General features: G+C 48.2%; 1 protein-coding gene across 1 annotated transcript in view; it reads right to left on the reverse strand.

Moving 5' to 3' along the window:
* Positions 1–23,067, reverse strand: part of LOC146333962 (unconventional myosin-IXb-like) — a 102,118-nt gene that overhangs the window by 64,065 nt on the left and 14,986 nt on the right. Inside the window, 2 exon segments of the mRNA XM_084825319.1 lie at positions 3,529–3,660; positions 6,580–7,032. Of these exon segments, the coding sequence (XP_084681445.1) occupies positions 3,529–3,660; positions 6,580–7,032 (585 nt within the window).

Below are 23,067 nucleotides of genomic sequence, written 5' to 3' on the forward strand. Positions count from 1 at the left end.
GATTGGGGGGAGGAGGGGTATAGTGGTTGTCATGCATCTGGGCACAACAACTGGGCTGGATATTCCTCTCTGCACCTCACTCCAAACTAAGGGCGGACAACAGAGAAGACTCAGGAGATCTGATAGCGCTCTTCAAGGACTTCAAAGGTTGTCACAGAGAGGAAGGCCAGCATCTCTTCTTGATCAGCCCAGAGTGCAGGACACGGAATCATGGGCTCAAGATGCAGGAAGCCAGATTCCAGCTGAACATCAGGAAAAACATCCTGACTGTTAGAGCAATACGACAATGGAACCCATGACATAGGGAGGTGGTGGGCTCTCCCACACTGGAGGCCTTCAAGACGAGGCTGGACAGCCATTTGTCAGGGATGCTCTGACTTGGATTCCTGCATTGAGCAGGGGGTTGGACTCGACGGCCTTGTAGGCCCCTTCCAACCCTACTATTCTATGATTCTATGGCAGCAGAGTGCCACTCACCGGTATTAAAGAGATGGTTTTCATAGACATCTTCTCGGGGATTCCTCCCCCTCAGAAACCTACTAGAGCCAGTGTATCTATTTTAGCAGCAACATAAGGCTGTCTTGACTTGTTTTCAGTGGCCAGAGGAAAGCAGACTTTGCGTCAGCCTTCCTGTGTTTTTTTCTCCCCAACGTCTGGTATGCAAAACAAACTGCCCTGGAACATGGACATTCCATTTATCCATCTTGGTTAATTACCTCAGAAAGATAAATTAATGAAGGAGAAGTCTTAATACCCTCACAATAGTATTTAAGAAGCTCTGCTGGATCAGACCAAAGGTCCACCTAGTCCAGTTGGTATGCAAAGGTCTATTGCCTCTGGACTTGAAAGTTCCATTATTTATTTATTTAACTTTATTTGTGGCATTTATATACCACTGAATATAATAAAAAAATCTCTCAGCGGTTCACAATATTAAAATACAATATTAAAGACATAACATTGAAATGCAGCATTAAAAACACTTCCAACTACAGTAAAAGTCAAGGAGAAGTTAAATGGAGCAGCATAATTAATTTACTTACAGCCCAGGGAAAGTCTAGGTGAACAAGTGTGTTTTGGGGAGGCGTTTGAAAGATGTCACGTTTTCTGCCTCCCGAACTACACGAGGATTTTCCAAATGGTGGGTGCCGCTACAGAGAAAGCCTGGTGCTTGGGTATTTCACAGTGACATTTTGTTCATTTTGGAATGACCAGCAAAGCCCCCTCTGCGGATCTTAAAGGTCTCCTTGGTATGTTAAGGGAAGGCTGTCTGCTAGGTATCCTGGCCCCACTTATTACTTACATTTCTATCCCACCTTCCTTCTAAGGAGCTCTGGGAAATATACAAGGTTCTTGCTTCTACCCAGTTTATCTTAACCACAACCAAATGGCCCAGGGTCACCTGGCCAAGCAGGGATTTGAACCCTCATCTCCCTGGCCCTAGTCTCCCAGTCTAACCACGGCACTACACTGACTCTCGTAACTTCGGCTTTATCTATACAAGGTCATTTTCTTTTTTCCAAAACTCTGCCACTGTTTTTTGTTTGTTCTATATGGGGCAGGGGCCCTGCCACAGAAAAATCAGATAGTCCCTCACTCCTGTCCTGGAAGACAGAATCCCATACACAAGTCTCGGGGGTGGGGGTCGGGTAAGAAGACCCCCTCCACCTCTGGAGAAGCGAGACAAGACAGGGCAGAGTCGTGAACCTGACCTAGTCCATGCTAAATGTAGATTTACTAAACAGGCACCCCATGATGCAACTCAAAAAGGGGATCAAGACAGAAAAGGCTTTGTGTTTTCTGGTGGTAGGCTTTGGCGAAATGAACCGGCTGCAACGTGATCACAAAACACATCTATTTAAGGAGAAATAAAGAATTAACCAAGTTCTTTCCATGCATGTCTGAGTGTTATTAGAATGAGGGGGTGGGGAGAGAACAGGTCATTTTCAAGGCAGATGGATATTCAAAGAATTCCTTCCTTCCTTGGGAATACATGGCACACTCCCTCAGCTAACCCATGCTGTTGCAGCCTCAGAGAAAAACTGGGATCTCTGCCTTTGGAGGATTGCAACAAAGAGGAGGAATGCTTTCCATGCCAATGCCCCCTCTCTCAGGCCATGTGAGTGTGTGTGGGCTAAAACTAAAGTGACTGTTCCTTCCAATTCAGAGCAACAAGCAAGCACTCTGTTTGCCAAGGGAGGGCCTCTCCTTAAAGGGGAGACTGGGGAAAATAGTGGCCATTTCAGGAGAAGCAGCAGAGTGGCTATGCTCTAAAGCAGAGACGGGTGGCCCATGGGCCACATGCAGCCTGCAAGTCCCAGGGAGCCCCACCCCCTTTCCGGCACTGCTGGACAGCAATCCTGATGCAGATGAGATCGCTGCATCCCCACCGTGGAGAAGATCGAGGGAAGGCTGGGAGGGGTTTTAACCTCCCCATCCCCAAACAGACTGGATGCTCCTGAGATCGCTGTTTCCTGCTGCTAATAGCAGTGAAGAAACAGCAATCCTAGAGGGGATCATGGGGGAGGGAGAGTAAAGGTGCTCCCCCCCCCCCCGCGATCTTGATGTTGCCAAGACTGCTGGAGAATCAGCGATCTCAGAAGGAAACGCTGGGGGGTGGGGCTGGGAAAGGCTTTAACCTCCCCCCTCGCAGGTGTCCCTACTGAGATGACTGTTTCTGTGCCACTAGTGGCAGGGATACAGCTGTGGGGGCCCTGACCTGCCTCTGCATGTGGCCCTCGGGGCCAAAAAGATTGCCCAACTCTGCTCTAAAGGAACAACAGTGTATGCCTGACTTAGAAGTTTGCAAGAGCCATTTGTTGACTTCTCCCTTTATGCAGAGTGCTCTGAGCCAATTTTAAGAAACCAACGACCAGTTCCAAACTAGCTCTTGCAGAGGCTCAAAGTTTAAGCTGCAGCTCTGCTCAGCCTCTTCTGAGAATCTCACTATCCAAAGCGCAAAGAGACCCCTTACCTTGTGTATCTTACAGCTACTGGAAAACACAGCAGAGCGCCTCCCCCCCCCCCATCTGAAACAGTGGCTTAGTCTACAGAAACCCGTAATTTTAAGCTGCATGTTTAACTAGTGAATCATGCCAAAGCTAAAAAGGGAAAGCTACCATTACAACTAATGCATCCCCCCCCCATTACTTCAGAGCAATAGCAGGCATAAAGCCCCAATCCCCACTGCTCCTCCTCCTAACTCCCCCCTCACAGTTCGCCCCTTCAAAGTGGCAACCCAATCCCCACCCCCAAGCTCAGGAGAGCCCCGAATCACCCCACAGAAACAGCGCCCCTCCTTTATCGCTGCCCTAAACTTCCCCCACCCCAGTTAACGCCCTCCCAATCCCCTGGAGAATCCCCTCCAAATTACCTCATGGAAGCAGCTCCCCTGCCCCCCCGTTAGCCCCGTCCCTAAATAAGACACCCCAATATGCCCCACCCCCGCCACAAGCGCGAGAATCCCCTCCAAATTACTTCCAGAAAACTACACGCCCCCTCCTTTTCAACATCCCCACACACACCTACCTCCCCTCCCCAGAATAAGCCCGGGCGGGCGGGCGGGCGGGCGGGCGGGCGGGCGGGCAGGCAGCGACTCCCCGCCCGAGCCAAGCCTCCTCCGCCCCGTGCACCCACCCGCAACTGAAGCGGCGTGAGCCACTTCCGGGTTGCGGGAGAGGGAGCCGCTCGCCCGCTCCCCACAGCGCACGCGCGTCCCAGCAGGGAGCGCGTCGGAGGAGGAAAAAAGCCGCGCAGGCGTGCTGCCGCCGAGAGAAGGCGGCAAATACTCCTCCGCTCTCTACCTGCCCTGCTTGCCGGGTTTCTCCCCTCCCGTCAGTGGAGGCTAGTGCCTCCGATTTTGGCGCGGCTGCACACCGATTCTGGGTTGCAATCAGAACTCTAAAGGAGCCGTCCAAGGTGCTGAACCTATTTTGCACCTTGGGGCACGTTATGAACACGTGAAAAAAGGCATCCATCAACCCCCTTTTTGACCTCGCTGGCCGATAGAGCTTTGCGAAATAATGATTTCTCATTCAGTAAGAACTTTGGGGGGCAAACTAAAGGGATGTCCCACGGCCCCAGAAATTGCTTATTTCTATACACAACATTTTGAACAATTTATTTTTTATAATACTCCATACAGTTGTTAGATAAAAAGTTCTTGCTTCTGGTTGAAAGAAAGGATGCCAGACAAGCAGCAGTGGATCCAACACTATTTTATTGAACGTTTTGCAAAACGGGTGCAGAGCAGTCAGCAGTCTGGACCCCGAGCTAAGCAAGCATAAGTCTTTTTATACCCCCTCCCCTTTACAATTTTCTGTTAGCCGCAAGACATGTCAACTGACTGAGCCGTTAGCTGACTCCTTAGAGCACGACTGTGTCAACATGTTTATTTCTGATTGTGCTTATGCGACTGTCTCGCCAGACTTCCCCTTTTTAACAGACGTACACTGCCACTGGACATGTGTCCGGTGGGCTCAATAATTATGACTAATAGCTCAAAGGTCTAGCAAAGGGCTGACAGCCAAAGAATAAGAGGGCAGTCTTTTTCTAACAATTCCCTCCTTTAAGTCTTTACTCATGTCTTAAAGCGTCTTAAAACGGGGTTTCTCTATCAGCACAATAAAGCAAGAGCATTTGTTTTGACAGAGCAGTTTCCATTAACTGCTGGGATTTATAAACAAGAGGTGATTGTGGCTCTTGGATGGCTTCTTCGCCTGTGTCCCTGGCAGCTTCCGGTGGGGTGCCAGGGAGCAGAGGACCGTTGCCCGTGTCCTCCTGTTCTCTCCGGGTGACAGAAGGAAGCAAGGGTAGCCTAAATGGCTTTATCCGGCTGCAATGTGTCCATTTGCTAGAACCCACAAGCTTTACACACGAGTGGCTGGTTGGTCCCACCAAATAAGGCCCCTCCCACCCAATAAGGCCCCTCCCACCCTTCCTTTAAAGCTTCTTTATTCCACTTTTTCAGCAACACCTCGTCTCCCGTCTGGAAGAGATGGATAGGTGCATCTAACGGCAGTCTCTGGAACGGAACGGAATAAGCTCGTAGCTGTGAAAGAACAGACTGTAGAGAAGTCAGCTGATCTCTTAGCATCTGATCACCCATCTCCCACTTGACTTCCTCCCTCCTTCCGCAGTGTACCCGAGGCGGGAACCTAAACATTAGCTCAAAGGGGGACAGCTTTATGTCTTTCTTGGCATCCTTCGAAGCTTTGTCAAAGCTATTGGCAGAGCCTCTACCCAAGTGAGCCTTACCCCTTCCTGGAGCTTGGTTAGAGTCTCCTTGAGACTCCGATGGGTTCTTTCAACCTGCCTTCTCGCCTGGGGTCTCCAGGGGCAGTGCGAGTGCCACTCTACCCCCAGAGCTCGTGCCAGGCCCTGTGTAACAGCTGAGGTGAAATGTGAGCCCTGGTCGGACTCTACAACCTCAGGCAGGGAGAACCGGAGCATCACCTCCTGTAACAACTTAGCAACTACAGTTTTTGCTTGACAGCTTCTGCATGGGAACGCTTCTACCCACCCCGTCACTATTACAAGCAAGTATCTGCAACCCCTACACGGTGGCATTTCAGCAAAATCAATCTGCACCCTCTGGAAGGGATAATGCGCCCATGGTCGCCCTCCCCTTGGTGGAGGGGGTGCCCTGGGGGAATTAATTTTCTGGCAAACCTCACATGTTGCTGCTAATCGATGGGCGCGTACAGTTAGGCCAGGAGAGACGAACAGCCTCCTGCAATAGTCAATCATGGCTGATGCCCCAGGGTGTCCAAGAGAGTGATGCACTTGTTCCAGGATAGCTCCCTGCAGGGTCTGCGGTAGGAGCAGCCTCCCATCCGTCACCACGGGGACTTACTCTGTGTTCTTGCGCCATCTGCAACTCGGAAGGGGAGTATGTGGGGGCTCCTCTCTTCTGGGTAAGACGAGAAATGTCCCTTGGATTCCTTCCTTGGCTGCCCTCTTTGCGGCCCCATCTGCCCTTAAGCAACTCGGCCAGCCTCTTGGCGCGACATCAAGGACCTTGGAGTAATATCCCACCGGCCTCCAGGAGGGGCCCTTTCGCTGGCAAAGTACGCCCGAGGCTACGCCTTTATTCCCATGCACATAGAGTCTAAATGGTCGACTGGGGTTTGGTATGGCCAGGGCAGGTGGCGACACAAGGGCAGCTTTGAGACTGAGGAAAGACTTATTCATCTCCTTAGTCCATTTCCATTTATCTAATTTATCTTTTTGCAGCGCCTCATACAGCGGTCGCGCCGTCTCCCCATCCATGTAGACAAGAGGGAGGGCAGCTGGCTGGGGTTGAGGCACATGGAGATCCACCCAGGAGGAGATTTTACATCCCACAGAGTTGCGTCAGGGCAGGGCCCCTAGAGGTCTTCATCACCAATGCCCTCAAAGGCGCAGTTGGCCCCAATGTCAGCAGAAGAGCTGGAACGGCTAATGGCACGCGGACTGACGGAGCCCAACTTGCTTGAGACTGTTGCAATAGACTCCCTGCTTGCATCAGGAGAATCCAAAAGAGGGGGAGCCTTTACTGCTTGCTGGCTGCCTGGCTGCTGCAGGGCTCCATTGACTCGCCTGCGGAACATCTTGCGGATGCTGCCTCTTGATTTTTTTCATCATCAGTTTATCCACCATAGACTGCGGGCAGATGCTCAGCATTATGGCCTGCAGGCTGGTGATTGTGACCCACTGTAGGCAGTCTTTATTTATCAGGTACTTAAAGGCAAGTTCTAGCTTCACCTCTGACTTGCCAGCGGTAGGGCCTGATATCTCGTTGTGCATGGGGACCGAGGAAGTGACCCGCCAGCAGCGCATTCGGGTCACCTTGAAACTTCCCTCCTTGATCTGGTCATTGGGCAGCTTGACCCGGAAGTTCAGCTTACTATTCTCAGCCCCCACAATGACGTGGCAGCCCTTCTCGGGGAAGTCTGTGATGCAGGGGTCAAATTTGAGATAGCTGTAATACTTGAGGGTCTGTGCCAAGCGGATGAACTCCTTCGTGGAGACCTTATCTTGTAGGGACTTCAGCTGACGGTGTTGCCAACTTGGCACGAGAGGCCCTTCCGACCCCGGCCCAAACTAGGGGATCGACTCTGTTTTCTATTAAGCACCAGTCCTCGTCTGCCTCTGGGGCGGGCTCCTCTGCGACCTTTGAAAGGGCCATTTGATAGTTACTGCTCTGTTGCTTGGGGAGCTGTACTTCTATCCTTCCGTCAGAAGTGAAAGCAATCTCAATTTGGAGCTTAGTCAAAAAGTCCCTTCTTAACAATGCCACCGGACAGGAGGGGGTACAGACAAATGCATGTGCTAGGTGTGTTTTCCCAACCTTGGTGAGCAAGGGACGAGAAAGGGGCACTCGGGTTGCCCTTCCCTCGACCCCCATTATGGTGGTAGATCCCCCACTTCCCGTTGGTGGTTGGCTAAGGGGGGAGGATGGACAGGGCGGCCCCTGTATCTACAAGGGCATCGTAGGAACAGCCCCCAACTTTAATTTCGACTATGGGGTCCCGTCTTGCCTCAGAGATGGCTCAGAGGGGGCTGGGCCCCGGTCTGTCTTAGTCTCTTTCTTGTTCATGCAAAATCCTTTCTGCCCCCCCCCCCTCCACACCCTCCTCTCTCTCTTTTTGCTTCAAGGCTTCACAGTCACGCTTCCAGTGCCCAATTTTCTTACAGAAGGCACACTGGTCTCTTCTCAGGGAGGACCCCTCCCTCCCTCCTTTTCCTCTCTTCTTAGCTCCTCCTTTGTTGGGTCTGAGAACGGCAGCGAGGAGTTTTGCTTGCCTCTTGTCTTTTATAAACTTTCTGAACTACCTCTAGTAAAACACTTAGGTCAGCCGCCAATCCTTTCTCAACCTTCTGCAACTTCTTTCCGATGTCTTGGCAACTATTTCCCACAAACTGAGTCGTGAGAATCCTTAAATTATTTGGGTCCTTCAAGTCAATATCAGTATAGTTGGCGAAGGCTTCCCTTAGCCTTTGGAGGAACACGGCAGGAGGTTTGTTTTTGTCTTGTTTTAAAGTCAGGACGTTTTGCAAATTGGGGGCCCCCCGCGCGGCTTGCTTCATGCCCGCTAAAACGAACCGAAAATACTCAGCATGTAGCTGTCTCTGTGCCGCCATGGCTACCCCCCAATCGGGCCGTCCTGTGGGCAGAGCTGCTGCCGTCTCATCCTCAGTTGCCTGGGGGTGTTCCTCTCTAAACCTGGCCCGTGCCCCCACAAGGATGGTTGGTTTCTTATTGACCATCACAGGAGGGGCCAGAGACATGCATTTGACAACCCATGGAGCGGGCCTGCCGCCAAGGGGTACGCAGGTCGCCCATGAATCGATATAGGGGAACTGGTCTCAACTTCCCCTCTGTGTTACTATTATACGCACAGCAGATACCAGGGTTGGGTCAAAAGACCCCTCGGGTGGCCATTTGGGTTCTACTACCGGCCATTCCCTGGCACAAAGAAGGACAAGGCGATCCTTTGTCATCTTAGTTCTATAATCTTGCTTAAAATGTGACCAGTTGCGCAAACAACACTCCAAGGGCATATGGGACTCTCCTGTAGGCCTGGATTGGGACCCGCCCATGACGGTGGGGATTTCAATCAACAATTCTCGCGCTTCGCCCTCCTCTGACCCAGCCCGTCTCCAGGGTAGGGAAATGCAGATCGGGGCTCCTCACTCGCTTCGCCTGTAGGCGTCTCACACAATCACAAACACACCACCGTCCCGCGTTTATCCCCTAATGTAAGTTGTTTCACTTACCCCAAAAGCCTCTTCTGTCCCGCCCGCAGCTGCGTCCAGCTGCTTTATTGATCCACTGCCGGTGCCTAAAAGGAGTGATCACATCTCCCTCTTCCTCTGGCGTTGGTCCCCAAGCGCTTTTGCCGCCGCCGTCGTGAGGAGAAGGCAGTGTAAACAACCGCCTGTGGCCACTTCTCCTCCGCAGCCCCTCGGCTCAGCGTGAAGGGGACGCGCCCCGAAGCAGGATCCGAGTCACGGCACCAAATTCTTAGATAAAAAGTTCTTGCTTCTGGTTGAAAGAAAGGATGCCAGACAGGCAGCAGTGGATCCAACACTATTTTATTGAACGTTTTGCAAAACTGGTGCAGAGCTGTCAGCAGTCTGGACCCCGAGCTAAGCAAGCATAAGTCTTTTTATACCCCCTCCCCTTTACAATTTTCTGTTAGCCACAAGACATGTCAACTGACTGAGCCGTTAGCTGACTCCTTAGAGCACGACTGTGTCAACATGTTTATTTCTGATTGTGCTTATGTGACTGTCTCACCAGACTTCCCCTTTTTAACAGATGTACACTGCCACTGGACATGTGTCCGGTGGGCTCAATAATTATGACTAATAGCTCAAAGGTCTAGCAAAGAGCTGACAGCCAAAGAATAAGAGGGCAGTCTTTTTCTAACACAGTTGCAACATAATCGCATGGCTACAGTTCGTTGATGATTGATGATTCTTCATTTAAGAACAATATATGCAAACAGCCAACAGCAGCATGTTCAAGATTCAACACAGGAGTTAAGCAGTGCTTTAACTAATCAGAGCTAGTTCAGCACAGGCACTGAGCTAACAGCCAGGAAGCCCCACCACCAAAAACTTGGCATGAAGCCACCAATGCTTATCAAATTTGCAGAGGACACAAAATTGGGTTGGATAGCTAATACCCTGGAAGACAGAAACAAAATTCAAAGTGATCTTGATAGGCTGGAACACTGGGCAGAAAACAACAGAATGACATCTAATAGGGATAAATGCCAAGTTCCGCACCTAGGAAAAAGAAACCAAAGGCACAGTTACAAGATGGGGACACGTGGCTCAACAACACTACAAGCGAGAAGGATCTTGGAATTGTTGTCGATCACAAGCTGAATATGAGCCAACCATGTGATGTGGCTGCACAAAAGGCAAATGCTATTTTGGGCTGCATTCATAGAAGCATAGCTTCCAAATCCCGGGAAGTATTAGTTCCCCTCTACTCAGCACTGGTTAGGCCTCATCTGGAGTACTGTGTCCAGTTCTGGGCACCACACTTTAAGAAGGATGCAGACACACTGGAGAGGGTTCAGAGGAGGGCAACAATGATGATCAGGGGACTGGAAACAAAGCCCTATGAGGAGAGACTGAAAGAACTGGGCCTGTTTAGCCTTGAGAAGAGAAGACTGAGGGGAGATAGGATAGCGCTCTTCAAGTTTCTCTTCAAGAAAGGTTGTCACAGAGAGGAAGTCCGGGATCTCTTCTCGATCATCCCGGAGTGCAGGACACGGAATAATGGGCTCAAGTGACAGGAAGCCAGATTCCAGCTGAACATCAGGAAAAACTTCCTGACAGTTAGAGCAACACGACACTGGAACCTAGGGAGGTGGTGGGCTCTCCCACACTGGTGGTGTTCAAGACGAGGCTGGACAGCCACCTGCCAGGGATGCTATGACTTGGATTCCTGCATTGAGCAGGGGGTTGGACTCGATGGCCTTGTAGGCCCCTTCCAACCCTACTGTTCTATGATTCTATGAGCTTTTGACTACCATTTTTCGCAAACCTGTTGCACAAAATGCTAGTGTCGCCCCCTGGAGGCTAGTCCAATTTGCCCCGAAGAGGAGAGTCCACTTCAGGCCGGGTCCAACTCGATTTTACTGTTTGCAAACAGTTCAACAGAGGAGCTCACGCTCAAAGCAGAGTCGACCCTGGGCAGCTCCCGCGCCACAGTTTTATCACCTCAGCTTGCATTCCTCAGCCAGCGTGTTACTTCTGACAGGTTGCCAGCGGTTTGCCTAGCAACCTTATCTGAGGGTTACTGTCTGCTCATTCCAGGCATGCGCAGCTCTTACAATACTACGTGCTGCTTAAGACACATACAATGGCTTTTAGGTTACATTTTTACTACAATTCCCCCCTCAAAAGGCTTTTCTCAAATTTACACTCTCTTTGGTCCAGCAGTGGACTACGCACTTAAAGGCGCAAACTATTATTGCTGTGGCATTGACGGTTTTCTCTAAACACCAAGTGAGGCCTAGGACACCTTTGTTCTAGCTACTAGAATGTTGACAACAAAAACACATTTTTGGTGTAAGTCTGGAATTTGAACTTTTGGAACTCGGTTTTGTTCAGTTCATCAGGGACCCTTGAAACGAGAGTGCCCTCTCTCTGTAGAGCTACCTGAGGTTTTCTAATTAAGGTGGGCAACAAAGTAACGTTTCTGACAGTTGAAGGGTGTTCGTAATACAAAGCAAAATTATCTCTATTCCGCTTAAACATAAGCTCAGCGTGCCTCTTAAACTAATGCTTGTTGTTGTTTTTTACTTGAGTGGGGAGTGGTGAGGCAACTAAACTTAAGGAGGAGAGAATAATGCACATGAGTAAGCATTAGGGGAAAGCTCTGTCTTGAACAAATACTTGAGTCTCTCCTTGTTGTTATGTCGTTCAGTCGTGTCCAACTCTTCGTGACCCCATGGACCAGAGCACGCCAGGCCTTCCTGTCCTGCGCTCTCTCCCGGAGCGTGCTCAAGTTCGTATTCATTGCATCGCTGATGCTATCCAGCCATCTCATCCTCTGCCGTCCCCTTCTCCTTTTGCCTTCAGTCTTTCCCAGCATCAGGGTCTTTTCCAGAGAGTTTTCTCTTCGCATTAGGTGGCCAAAATATTTGAGCTTCAGCTTCAGTATCTGTCCTTCCAATGAGCACTCAGGGTTGATTTCCTTTAGGATTATTCCAACGGCTGGCTGGCTGCCTTCAGGTGGGTCAGCTTCCGGTGTGACCCTCTCTGGTGCAGGTGATGCCTTTATTCAGTGTGATGAATCCACTTCTTTGCTTTAGCTACTTTTATAGCAGTGGGAGTGGTAAGCAGGATCTGAAACAGACCCTTCTGCTTCTTGGTAGGTGGTTCATCTTTCTAGGACTGGATTAGCACCCAATCACCAGGATTGAGATTATGCACTGGAGCGTCTAAAGGCCAGGATTGGTGAGGTGTCGCAAACCTGTGAAAACAAAACAGACTGCAAGGCAGTAACATAACCTTGAATCTTAGAACTCTTACTTCTAAATTCATATTTAAGCTATCAGCCATAGGTAATATCCGAGGTGGGCGCTTATGGAACGTTTAAAGGGTGTCAATTTAATACTTCCCTTGGGGGTGCACCGTACTCGAGTCAAGGTGATGGGCAAGGCCTGTGGCCTTTCAACTTAATCTTTAAACACATTCTAGTGAGCATTGCCTTTAAGGCTCAGTTCATCTTCTCAACTTGACTTGTGGATTGAGGTTTCCAAGGGGGGTGTAGCTTCTAGTTAGTTATGCCTGGGCCACTACTTGCATCACTTGTCTAACAAAATGGGGCCCCTGATTTGATTCACTCTCTTTAGGTAACAAGAGCCTAGGGATTACTTTTTAACAGGATCTTGGCTACTGTCTGAGCGGTGCAGTCAATTGGTTTTATCATTACTAGCAGGTACCGATAGTCATGAGTCTGGGGCAACTCTGAAAAGTCAATTTGAAATCTCTGAAAAGGATAGTAAGCGCATGGGCGACTTCTCATTTGAGCTGGGGGCTCAAACATTTTTGAATTGTTTTTGAGGCACAAAGGGCAGTCAGCCACTGCTCTCAGGTCTTGCAGCAACCTGAAGGAGGTGCTATCTGCTTCAGGCCCACCAAAAATTGGGGTGTTAAAGGGGGATGATCCCTTTATTAGCTAACCATAATTTTTTTGAACTTCTCAATGAGCGGTTTCAAGCCCGCACAGGTGGCTTTCTTCAGAGGATACTGCCTCACGCACACAGGGCTCTCCCTTTTTAAAGAAGATTTTAACTGGTGTTATGCATTTGCTCGGGCAGGGGTTCTGTCTGCCCACACACATGGATCAACATTCTCTAAAATCTCAGTCCCTTTGGCCTCTGACACAATCTCGATTGCTTGAAGGGCCATCTGCTAATTTGAGCCCTGCATTGCTGGCAGCTGTACTACAATCTGATTATCATGGAAGAAGATTTTAGCTTGCAGTTTTGTTAACAAGTCCCGCCCCAAGAGGGCAACCAGGTATGCGGATGAAACTACAAAGGCATGTTCCAGTATGTTGTTTCCAATCTTTGTGAGGAGGGGCTTACACAGGGGCAATTTAGTTTTTTTTCCTTCAATTCCTTCTACAGCTACATGCTTTCCACTTTCTCTCGCCGGGGGGGGGGGGGGGGCGGGCTTCACAGGGATCATAGAAAATGTGGCTCCAGTATCTACTAGGGCCTCACAGTCCCTGCCACCAACCCCTACTTTTACCTTGGGTTTCTCCCGAGCGTTTGTTCGTAGGGTGGTGGCCCTTCAGTTAGACTCCCGCCCCCAGAGGACCCTGCCCGCATTTGGCAGCCTTCAGGGTGAGTCTCTTTTTTCTTCTCTTTCAACTCTGGACAGTCTTTCTTCTAATGTCTCTTCTCTTGGCAATAAGCACATTTATCGAGCCCTGGTCGGCCCTTTCCTTTTCCGCCCCCTCCCCTCTGGTCATTTCTGTGCTCTCAAGCCACGGTTTATATCTCCGCCCATGGTGGCTGCCAGCATTGCCTTTTCCTTTTTCCAGGAATGGCACTCTTTTCATGTGCTCTCACGTGCACCATAGCTCTAAAAATCTCATGTTCTGGGGTCTGATAAGGCTAAAGCAGGCGGTGATATTAAAGCTTGCTTCAATTTAAAAAAAGCCTTTTTTATTTTAATTGTCCACTTCTGGTGGGTAATATTTTGTTAAAGCTTCATGCGGGGGCTTCGCCCCTTTTTATGGCTACTATAGCCCCCCTCTTTGCAATAGGCACACTCATCTTTCTGACTTGCCTGTTCTGCAGATCATGTTTCAAACTCTGTGCCATGCACCAGCTTTAACTCTTCGTCTTCTCTGCAAGTTAGGCTGTTTGCCATTGCTTCGACAGAGACTCACTTGCTTAGACCTTCTTACTAATCTCGACGCACATTTGGGATAAGCTCTCTTTTTTTAGCCTTTTTGTCTGCTGCTTTCTTCTGCCTTCTTTTATACCTTTTTCATATCATTAAAATCTAACACCATGACTGGAAAACATTTGTTTTGCATCGTAGGGCATGGTGGAGCAGGTCTACCAATTGTACCGCTCCTCTGACTGCATGGTCAGGGCCCATCAAGATCAAGGGAAGGGCATTCTCCTACATGCAAAGAGTTCCAAGCCACCATTTTTGCATCGGCAACTCCACGCTGCATGAGTTTTGGCAGAGTGTCAGATTTGCCTCTGAGCAAATGGAACATCAGAACAGTTCAGATTTTGAGAAAGAGCTGGAACACGTGGGGCAGGAACTTTCTCAGGCTTCAGAAGCACAGCTGGGAGTGGGGGATCTTTCCCTTTCACCTCTTAAGTTAAGAGAATTTGCTGCTCCCATTTTTAAAGGGAAACTAACTTTCATAGTTTCTCTTTGAACTTTTTGAAGGCTTTGTAGTCTGTGAATCTCTAGCAATTTGCATCTGTATGCTTCATTAGGGTAAATGAAATCAAAGCCCTGGAAATCATAGAATCATAGAATAATAGGGTTGGAAGGGGCTTACAAGGCCATCGAGTCTAACCCCCTGCTCAGTGCAGGAATCCAAGTCAGAGCATCCCTGACAGATGGCTGTCTAGCCTCATCTTGAATGCCTCCAGCATGGGAGAGCCCACCGCCTCCCTAGGTAATGGGTTCCATTATCGTATTGCTCTAACAGTCAGGACGTTTCTCCTGATGTTCAGCCGGAATCCGGCTTCCTGTCACTTGAGCCCATGATTCCGTGTCCTGCACTCTGGGCTGATTGAGAAGAGGTCCTGGCCTTCCTCTCTGTGACAACCTTCCAAGTCCTTGAAGAGTGCTATCAGATCTCCCCTCAGTCTTCTCTTCTCAAGGCTTAATATGCCCAGTTCTTTCAGTCAAATGCAGCTTTTTATCTGAGTGTTGAGATCACAAATCAAACTGTACACTGAGCTGATCACAAACAAACATACAATCTACAACAACGGGAGTTTATGGCTATGACAAGCCTCACAGTACTTTTTACGGCAAGTCTTTAACTGTCCAAAGTTCCAGTCCATGTGCAGAGTGCCTCTCAAAAGTCTGAACAATGATAGATCTAAACAAAGAAGGCTTTGGGCCATAAAGACGGGATGTTTCTAGCAAAAGCTCTCTGTCTCTTCATCAGTTCAAATGGGGAAGGTGTAACCTTACACCTCCTCTGGATTCCTCGACAGTTAAGAACAGAGCAGTGCTGCTCAGTTTTCCAGCTGTGATGCTTTTCTTGTTTTTTTGCAAATCTCACTCTTTTGTCAGGTCCTCACAAACACCTTCCAGCCTCTCTGCTTGCTAAGGCTAAACCAGCCGCAGCGAAGGGGGGTTAGGCAAGTCCCCCTTGGCTCTGCTCTGAGCAGGCTGACAGAGATAAGCTTACACAGACCCCGATATTTTAAGAACGTGCTCTGTCTTTGTTTCTTGATTTTGCCACAGTCTTTAAGACTTCAAACAAATCTCTTACTTCAGCAGGTGCAACTTTTTCAACTGCTTTTGCTTCTAACAAACTTGGATACAGTGGCAGACAAACTGTCTCTGGAGGGCCCCCTCCCTCCCCCAACAACCTCTCCTCCCAACCTAACAGACTGAATAAGATGAGGGGGAGCTCAGGGCACCTTGGGCAGGGTCTCCCAGTCTTCAAGCTTCTTCCATGGGGCTTGAATCGGGGAGAACAGGGGCTTTGGGCTTCACCTCGGAGCGTACCATCATGGCTTTACAATATTGAACTTTATATTCAACCTTTTCTCGCCTTCAGTGGATTTTGGTCGGCACTTATCCAAATGCTGATAACCTCACTTTCCCTGAGGCAAATCTATCTCACTACTTGATTCAGACGGTACCCGGGGTCTCTTGCCCCTGTGGTCCTTTGCCGGTACACATTTACACTTCCATAACTAAGGGGGTTTCTTTCCGCACCAATTCAACCAACAATCAGTATAGGGGAATTGATCCCATTGCCCATTATTCACCACATTTTTATATACAGCATTTACAAGATTTACATCGAAGGATCCTATGTCTGGCCAACTAATTCCAAATGCTGGCCAGTCCAGTTGGCAAAAGAAGTTCAATTTACCCTTGGCCATCTTAACTCTAAAATCTCTTTTGAACTTCCTGAAGTTCCTGAGCATGCATCCCAGTGGGGTCGTGGAGTTTTCTTAACAGGAGCTACCCGATCCCATTGTGCCTGCCTCTGTTCAAAACCATACACAGAGCCTGACAAACCTCAGACGCTCCGAAGGCAACTCAAACAGAAAGGCACAAGGGAAATCAAATACTTACTCCGCCCAGCACCCTGGTGCCGTCCTTTCGGACCCGTTCAGCCTGGTTGACTCAATCAATGGGGTCCATACCTTTAACCTCCCGGGTGTCCCGACCCCTGTTCTCTGGTGCCATGGCAGACCTCAAAGGCAGTCCGGCACGCCCACGGGCACCTTTGCTGGTCTTGTCGTTTGACCCCGGGGTGGTCCAAGGGGTCTCTTGACTACTCTCCAGATTGTTGCACAAAATGCTAGTGTCGCCCCCTGGAGGCTAGTCCAATTTGCCCGGAAGAGGAGAGTCAACTTCAGGCTGGGTCCAGCTCGATTTTATTGTTTGCAAACAGTTTGACAGAGGAGCTCATGCTCAAAGCAGAGTCGACCCTGGGCAACCTCTGCGCTACAGTTTTATCACTTAGCTTGCATTCCTCAGCCAGCGTGTCACTTTGATTGGTTGCCAGCAGTTTGCCTGGCTACCTTATCTAGGGTTACTGCTCACTCATTCCAGGCATGCGCGGCTCTCACAATGCTACGTGCTGCTTAAGGCTCATACAATGGCTTTTAGGTTACATTTTTACTACAAACCTACAGACAAAAATGCTTTCTTAAGATACGACAGCTACCATCCAGCACATTGCAGAAATAATTTACCCTATAGCCAGTTTATAGTAAGTATGTTTATTACGGCCACAAGACCAACAAAATAGCCTGTTTTTAAGAATGAAACGTATCGGTACGAGAAGCCAAGATTTTTTTTCAAAGAATCACGTTCATTAGTGCAATGCTTTCAAGAAAGGGGATACCCTACCCAGGTGATAAAATCAGCAATGAATAAAGCACAGGCCTGTGAACGAAACATCCTATTGGGTACCCAAAAAAGAACAGAGAAACAACAAACAGAGCAGCGAACAACATGCATTCTTCTTCCTTTCAATCTGAAATTGTCAGGAGGCCCTTGTTGTTTGTTCATTCAGTCGCTTCCAACTCTTCGTGACTTCATGGAGCAGCCCACGCCAGAGCTTCCTGTTGGCCGTCGCCACCCCCAGCTCCCCCAAGGTCGAGTCCGTCACCTCCAGAATATCATCCCTCCATCTTGCCCTTGGTCGGCCCCTCTTCCTTTTACCCTCCACTTTCCCTAGCATCAGCATCCTCTCCAGGGTATCCTGTCTTCTCATTATGTGGCCACAGTACTCCAGTTTTGCCTGTAATATCATTCCCTCCAGTGAGCAGTCTGGCTTTATTTCCTGGAGCATGGACTGGTTTGATCTTCTTGCAGTCCAAGGCACTCTCAGAATTTTCCTCCAGCACCACAGTTCAAACACATCTATCTTCTTTCACTCAGCCTTCCTTATGGTCCAGCTCTCGTAGCCATAGGTTGCTATGGGGAATACCATTGCTTTCACTATGCGGACCTTTGTTGTCAGTGTGATGTCTCTGCTCTTCACTATTTTATCAAGATTTGTCATTGCTGTCCTCCCAAGAAGTAAGCGTCTTCTGATTTCCTGGCTGCAGTCAGCGTCTGCAGTAATCCTTGCGCCTAGAAAGACAAAGTCTGTCACTGCCTCCACATTTTCTCCCTCTATTTGCCAGTTATCAATCAAGCTGGTTGCCATAATCTTGGGTTTTTTGAGGTTTAGCTGCAACCCAGCTTTTGCACTTTCTTCTTTCACCTTCGTCATGAGGTTCCTCAGCTCCTCCTTGCTTTCAGCCATCAAAGTGGTATCATCTGCATAGCTGAGATTGTTAATGTTTCTTCCAGTGATTTTAACTCCAGCCTTGGATTCATCAAGCCCAGCACGTCGCATGATGTGTTCTGCATACAAGTTGAATAGGTAGGGTGAGAGTACACAACCCTGCCATGCTCCTTTCCCAATCTTAAACCACTCCGTTTTTCCGTGGTCGGTTCTTACCCTTGCTACTTGGTCGTTATACAGATTCCTCAGGAGGCAGACAAGATGACTCGGTATCCCCATACCACCAAGAACTTGCCACCATTTGTTATGATCCACACAGTCAAAGGCTTCAGAATAGTCCATAAAACAGAAATAGATGTTTTTCTGAAACTCCCTGGCTTTCTCCATTATCCAGCGGATATTGGCAATTTGGTCTCTAGTTCCTCTGCCTTTTCGAAACCCAGCTTGTACATCTGGCAATTCTCGTTCCATGAATTGCTGGAGTCTCCCTTGCAAGATCTTGAGCATTACCTTACTGGCATGTGAGATAAGTCCCACTGTTCGATAGTTTGAACATTCTTTGGTGCTTCCCTTTTTCGGTATGGGGATATACATTGATTTTTTTCCAATCTGTTGGCCATTCTTGTGTTTTCCAAATTTGCTGGCATATGGCATGCATCACCTTGACAGCCTCATCTTGCAAGATTTTAAACAGTTCAGCTGGGATACCATCATCTCCTGCTGCCTTGTTATTAGCAATGCTTCTTAAGGCCCATTCAACCTCACTCTTCAGGATGTCTGGCTCTAGCTCACTGACCACACCGTCAAATCTATCCCTGATATTATTATCCTTCCTATACAGATCTTCCGTATATTCTTGCCACCTTTTCTTGCTCTCTTCTGCTTCTGTTAGGTCCTTGCCATCTTTGTTTTTGATCATACCCATTTTTGCCTGGAATTTCTCTCCAATGTTTTTAATTTTCCGGAAGAGGTCTCTTGTCCTTCCTATTCCCTAGCTGGCCTCTTTCAGTCTACTCCAGTAGCCAACTCCAGACACAGACAAAGGATTCTTTTCAAGGCTTTATTCCTTTTACAACTTAATAACTATCAGCTGCGACTAAGCTATGAACAGCAGAGTGACCTATGCCCCTGGTTGGAAACAGTTGGTCCTCGTTTGAAGGAGAATCACTTGCAGACCCTGGACTTATGGGCTAGGGAGAGTCCCTCCCCTTTTCCCTTGGTCCTCTGGACGCGACCGTTGCTTGTGTGCCAAACGGGCACTACGCCTCCTTTTCGCGCCCTCCATAGCTCGTCGCTCTCTGCGTCTGCGTTGAGCATCCAACCAGCCCTCCTCCTGTGCTCTTTCACTTCCAGGACCGCTATCTATGTCTGGAATGCCGGCTGGAGGAATCTCTGCCAGCTGCAGGGCCTGGGAGGGATGAGCGTGCTCCTCTCCCATGGACGGCTGTTCCTCCTCAGAATCAGAACTGCTCTGAGGTTCTATGGGCTCAGTGTCCACCCTGACATCAATTCCTTTCCTTTCAATTATGAATGCATATTTTTTTCCAGCTGGCATCTGCTTCAGGATCTACCAGGCCTAACTACAAGACCCAGAGTAATGTCCAAGAGAACAAAAAACCTCAAGGACTGGCTAGTGTACATGGAACATACATGGAAGACAAAAGAGACAGTGCAACCCACGGTGTTTCACACACCAAGACCAAAAGGACACCATCCATGTGGCCACTGTGCATATTGTAAATTCACCCAAAAGAAAGCATCTTTTGTAAACCCAAACACTGGTAATCTCATTCAGATCTCTGATTTTCTGACCTGCAACTCTTCAGGAGTGATATATGCAATCTCATGCCCCTGAAACAAGATCTATATTGGAAAGACCTCGAGACCTTTAAAACTCCAAGTAGGAGAACACCTGTGCGCTTTGAGACATCAAAGTTCAGGACCACCAATGGTCAAGTATTTCAGTGAAAAACAACATCAACCATACAACATCATTTGGGGGGGGGGGGCTATTGAAAAGGTGAACAGAGATGAAAGATCATTAAGCCAAAGAGAACCATTCTGGATCATCTCCTTAAAATGTATGTGGCCCACAGGGCTTAATGAGGATTTGGATTTTTCAGGATTATAATAAAGGCAGGAATAAAATTGGAATCAACCACATCATGCACAATATAATGTGATAATAAAACATGGAACAGAGAAGATTGCAGGAATGTGTGACACCAATTATCAAAAACACTATATGTGAAATGTTGCCTATAAGTTGTAATAAGAGTAGTACATGATAGCAGCACAATCGGATGGTGTTCAGCTTTAAATCCTTTAGGGAATATAAGGCACGCTTCAGATGTGAGAAGCAGGAGATGTCATCTACGGCATGTACAAGCACTCTGAAGCAAGGAGACTCGTTCACTCCAGAGTAAGAAAACGAACAACCGTCAGTGTTTGTTCGAGAGACTAAAAGCTGATGTGACTTTTCCTGTGCTGGTTAAAAAGTCATGCAGCCATGGGAGGGCTAATGCTAATGGAATCTCTTGAGTTAAAAGGTATTATGCGAGAGTTTTCTGTATTATGTTTAAATGGTAATTTCTGTATTGTTCAGTGGCCTCAGATGGTGGAATTTTAACATTTTCATGTAAAGAGGTTGTATGAAATTTTAAAACATAGGAAGAGGGTGTTATCTGTAACACAACATTCCTAATGTAAATGTCTGGTTTAATTTATAGCCCCTGAAGACGGAAGGAAACCTTCCAAAATGCGTCGAACTGTTTTCCTGTTTAAATACTGTTTTCCTGAGCACCCCCTTTTTTCACCAGAACTCTAAAGGAGCCATCCAAGACCACCCACAGCCATTCTGTGGTTCTGACTAAAAGCCACAATAGATTCACTGCCCCACCGAAATCAGAGCCACCAGCCTCCACCCTTCCTACAACTCCATGAGCCTTCACCATTGGCTATACTGGCTAGGGCTGATGGGAGTTGTAGGCCCAAGCTTCTTGTGGGCTGATTTGGAATGAGGCTGAGCAGAAGGTAATGGCCAGATATTGGGGGGGGGGGACTTCAACTCCCAGGAGCCCCTGCCAGCACAGCCAAGGGTCAGGAATGCTGGGAGCTGAAGTCCAAAAAATCTGGGGTAAAATCCAACATAAGTCCTACTTAGAGTAGACCCACTGAAATGAATGACACCTAGTAACCTAAGTGTCATTCATTTCAGTGGGTCTATTCTACTCTTCAATGGGACTCATGTTGGAGAGCTATGTTTTGCCTACCCCTGGTTCAAAACCATGAGGACTGGAATTTTATTAGTGATGCTTCTATAATAAAATCCTGAAGGGCACAATCCTATGCATGTTTAGACTGAAAGAAGTCCTACAACTGCCAGCATCTGGGGAATGCTAGGAGTTGTAGGACTTTTTTCTGGCTAAACGTGCATAGGATTGCACCTAAGCAGTTTTTATTTGATTCCTTTTAAAGCAGAGGTGGGCAACATATCGGCCAAAACAAATCTGGAAAATTTTGATTTATTGTAAATAAAAATGCATGCATGCATTTATATTAATCCATATGTGCATACTCACTTCACAACACCTGAAAAGATTAACCAATTTATTGATGAGCTCTGCCACAAATATGTTCATCTTCAGTGGTGGCATAGAACTTTTTTCCCCAGAAAAAATCATAGAACCTTTATTCACCCTGGCACTTTAAAACAGGTTGCTCTTGTTTTTAAAATATTTTTAAAGGGTCCTTTCCACACTGGTGCCTTTTACAGAATCATAGAATAGTAGGGTTGGAAGGGGCCTACAAGACCATTGAGTCCAACCCCCTGCTCAGTGCAGGCATCCAAGTCAGAGCATCCCTGACGGGTGGCTTGTATTGGCCCCAGGCCTGTAACCAAGTCACCTGTAGTTTTAGAGGGGCCTAGAGATCCATAATGCTTTGCTGAGGTTCATTATTAGTGCAATTTCCTTGCTAGTGGGCCTCTGAGCATGTAAGATGAGTCAAAGGTCGATAGCACGGCCTCAGCACATTCCATGCTAACGAAGGCTAGTGTCTTATCAGGGCCCAGGACATGCCTCAAAAGTGAGGCTCTGTTTATGCTGAGCTACAGGTGGCTGTGCTGGGAAACGTCTGATTGTTCTCCTTCTGAACAAGCGCTGTTAGCCTATGCTGGGAATGGACGCTAATAAATGCTTGCTGCTGTCATGCTGCCTCACTGCTGATGTGTATAGTATAAGACCCATCTTACCCCTTGGCTCTGGGTTCACAGAAGCTGTCTGATCCAACCACTGGGTCCGCCTGTGTGCTGTAAGTACTCAATAAAGTATTCCTTGTAAGTAAGCCTGGATCTGATTTATCACTATCTTGGCACCTCTAAACTAAGAGGCCTACTGCAGGGGCAATACACGGCTATCCAGCCTCGTCTTTAATGCCTCCAGTGTGGGAGAGCCCACTACCTCCCTAGGTAATTGGTTCCACTGTCATATTGCTCTAACAGTCAGGAGGTTTTTCCTGATGGGCAGCTGGAATCTGGCTTCCTGTCACTTTAGCCCATGATTCCACGTCCAGCACTCTGGGATGATTGAGAAGAGATCCTGGCCTTCCTCTCTGGGACAACCTTTCAAGTCCTTGAAAAGCGCTATCCGATCTCCCCTGAGTCTTCTCTTCTCAAGGCTAAACAGGCCCAGCTCTTTCAGTCTCTCCTCATAGGGCTTTGTTTCCAGTCCCCTGATCATCTTTGTTGCCCTTCTCTGAACCCTCTCCAGCTTGACTGCATCCTTCTTCAAATGCGGTGCCCAGAACTGGACATAGTACTCCAGATGAGGCCTAACCAGTGCTGAGTAGAGGGGAACTAGGACTTCCTGGGATTTGGAAGCTATGCTTCTATGAATGCAGCCCAAAAGAGCATTGGCCTTTTTTGCAGCCACATCACATTGTTGGCTCATATTCAGCTTGTGATCTACAATTCCAAGATCCTTCTCACTTGTAGTGTTGTTGAGCCATGTATCCCCCATCTTGTAACTGTGCATGTGGTTTCTTTTTCCTAGGGGCAGAACTTGGCATTTATCCCTATTAAATTT

The sequence above is a fragment of the Heloderma suspectum genome, chromosome W, assembly GCF_057233095.1.
Source record: "Heloderma suspectum isolate Gila_16-S chromosome W, 16-S_ref, whole genome shotgun sequence".
Lineage (NCBI taxonomy): Eukaryota > Metazoa > Chordata > Lepidosauria > Squamata > Helodermatidae > Heloderma > Heloderma suspectum.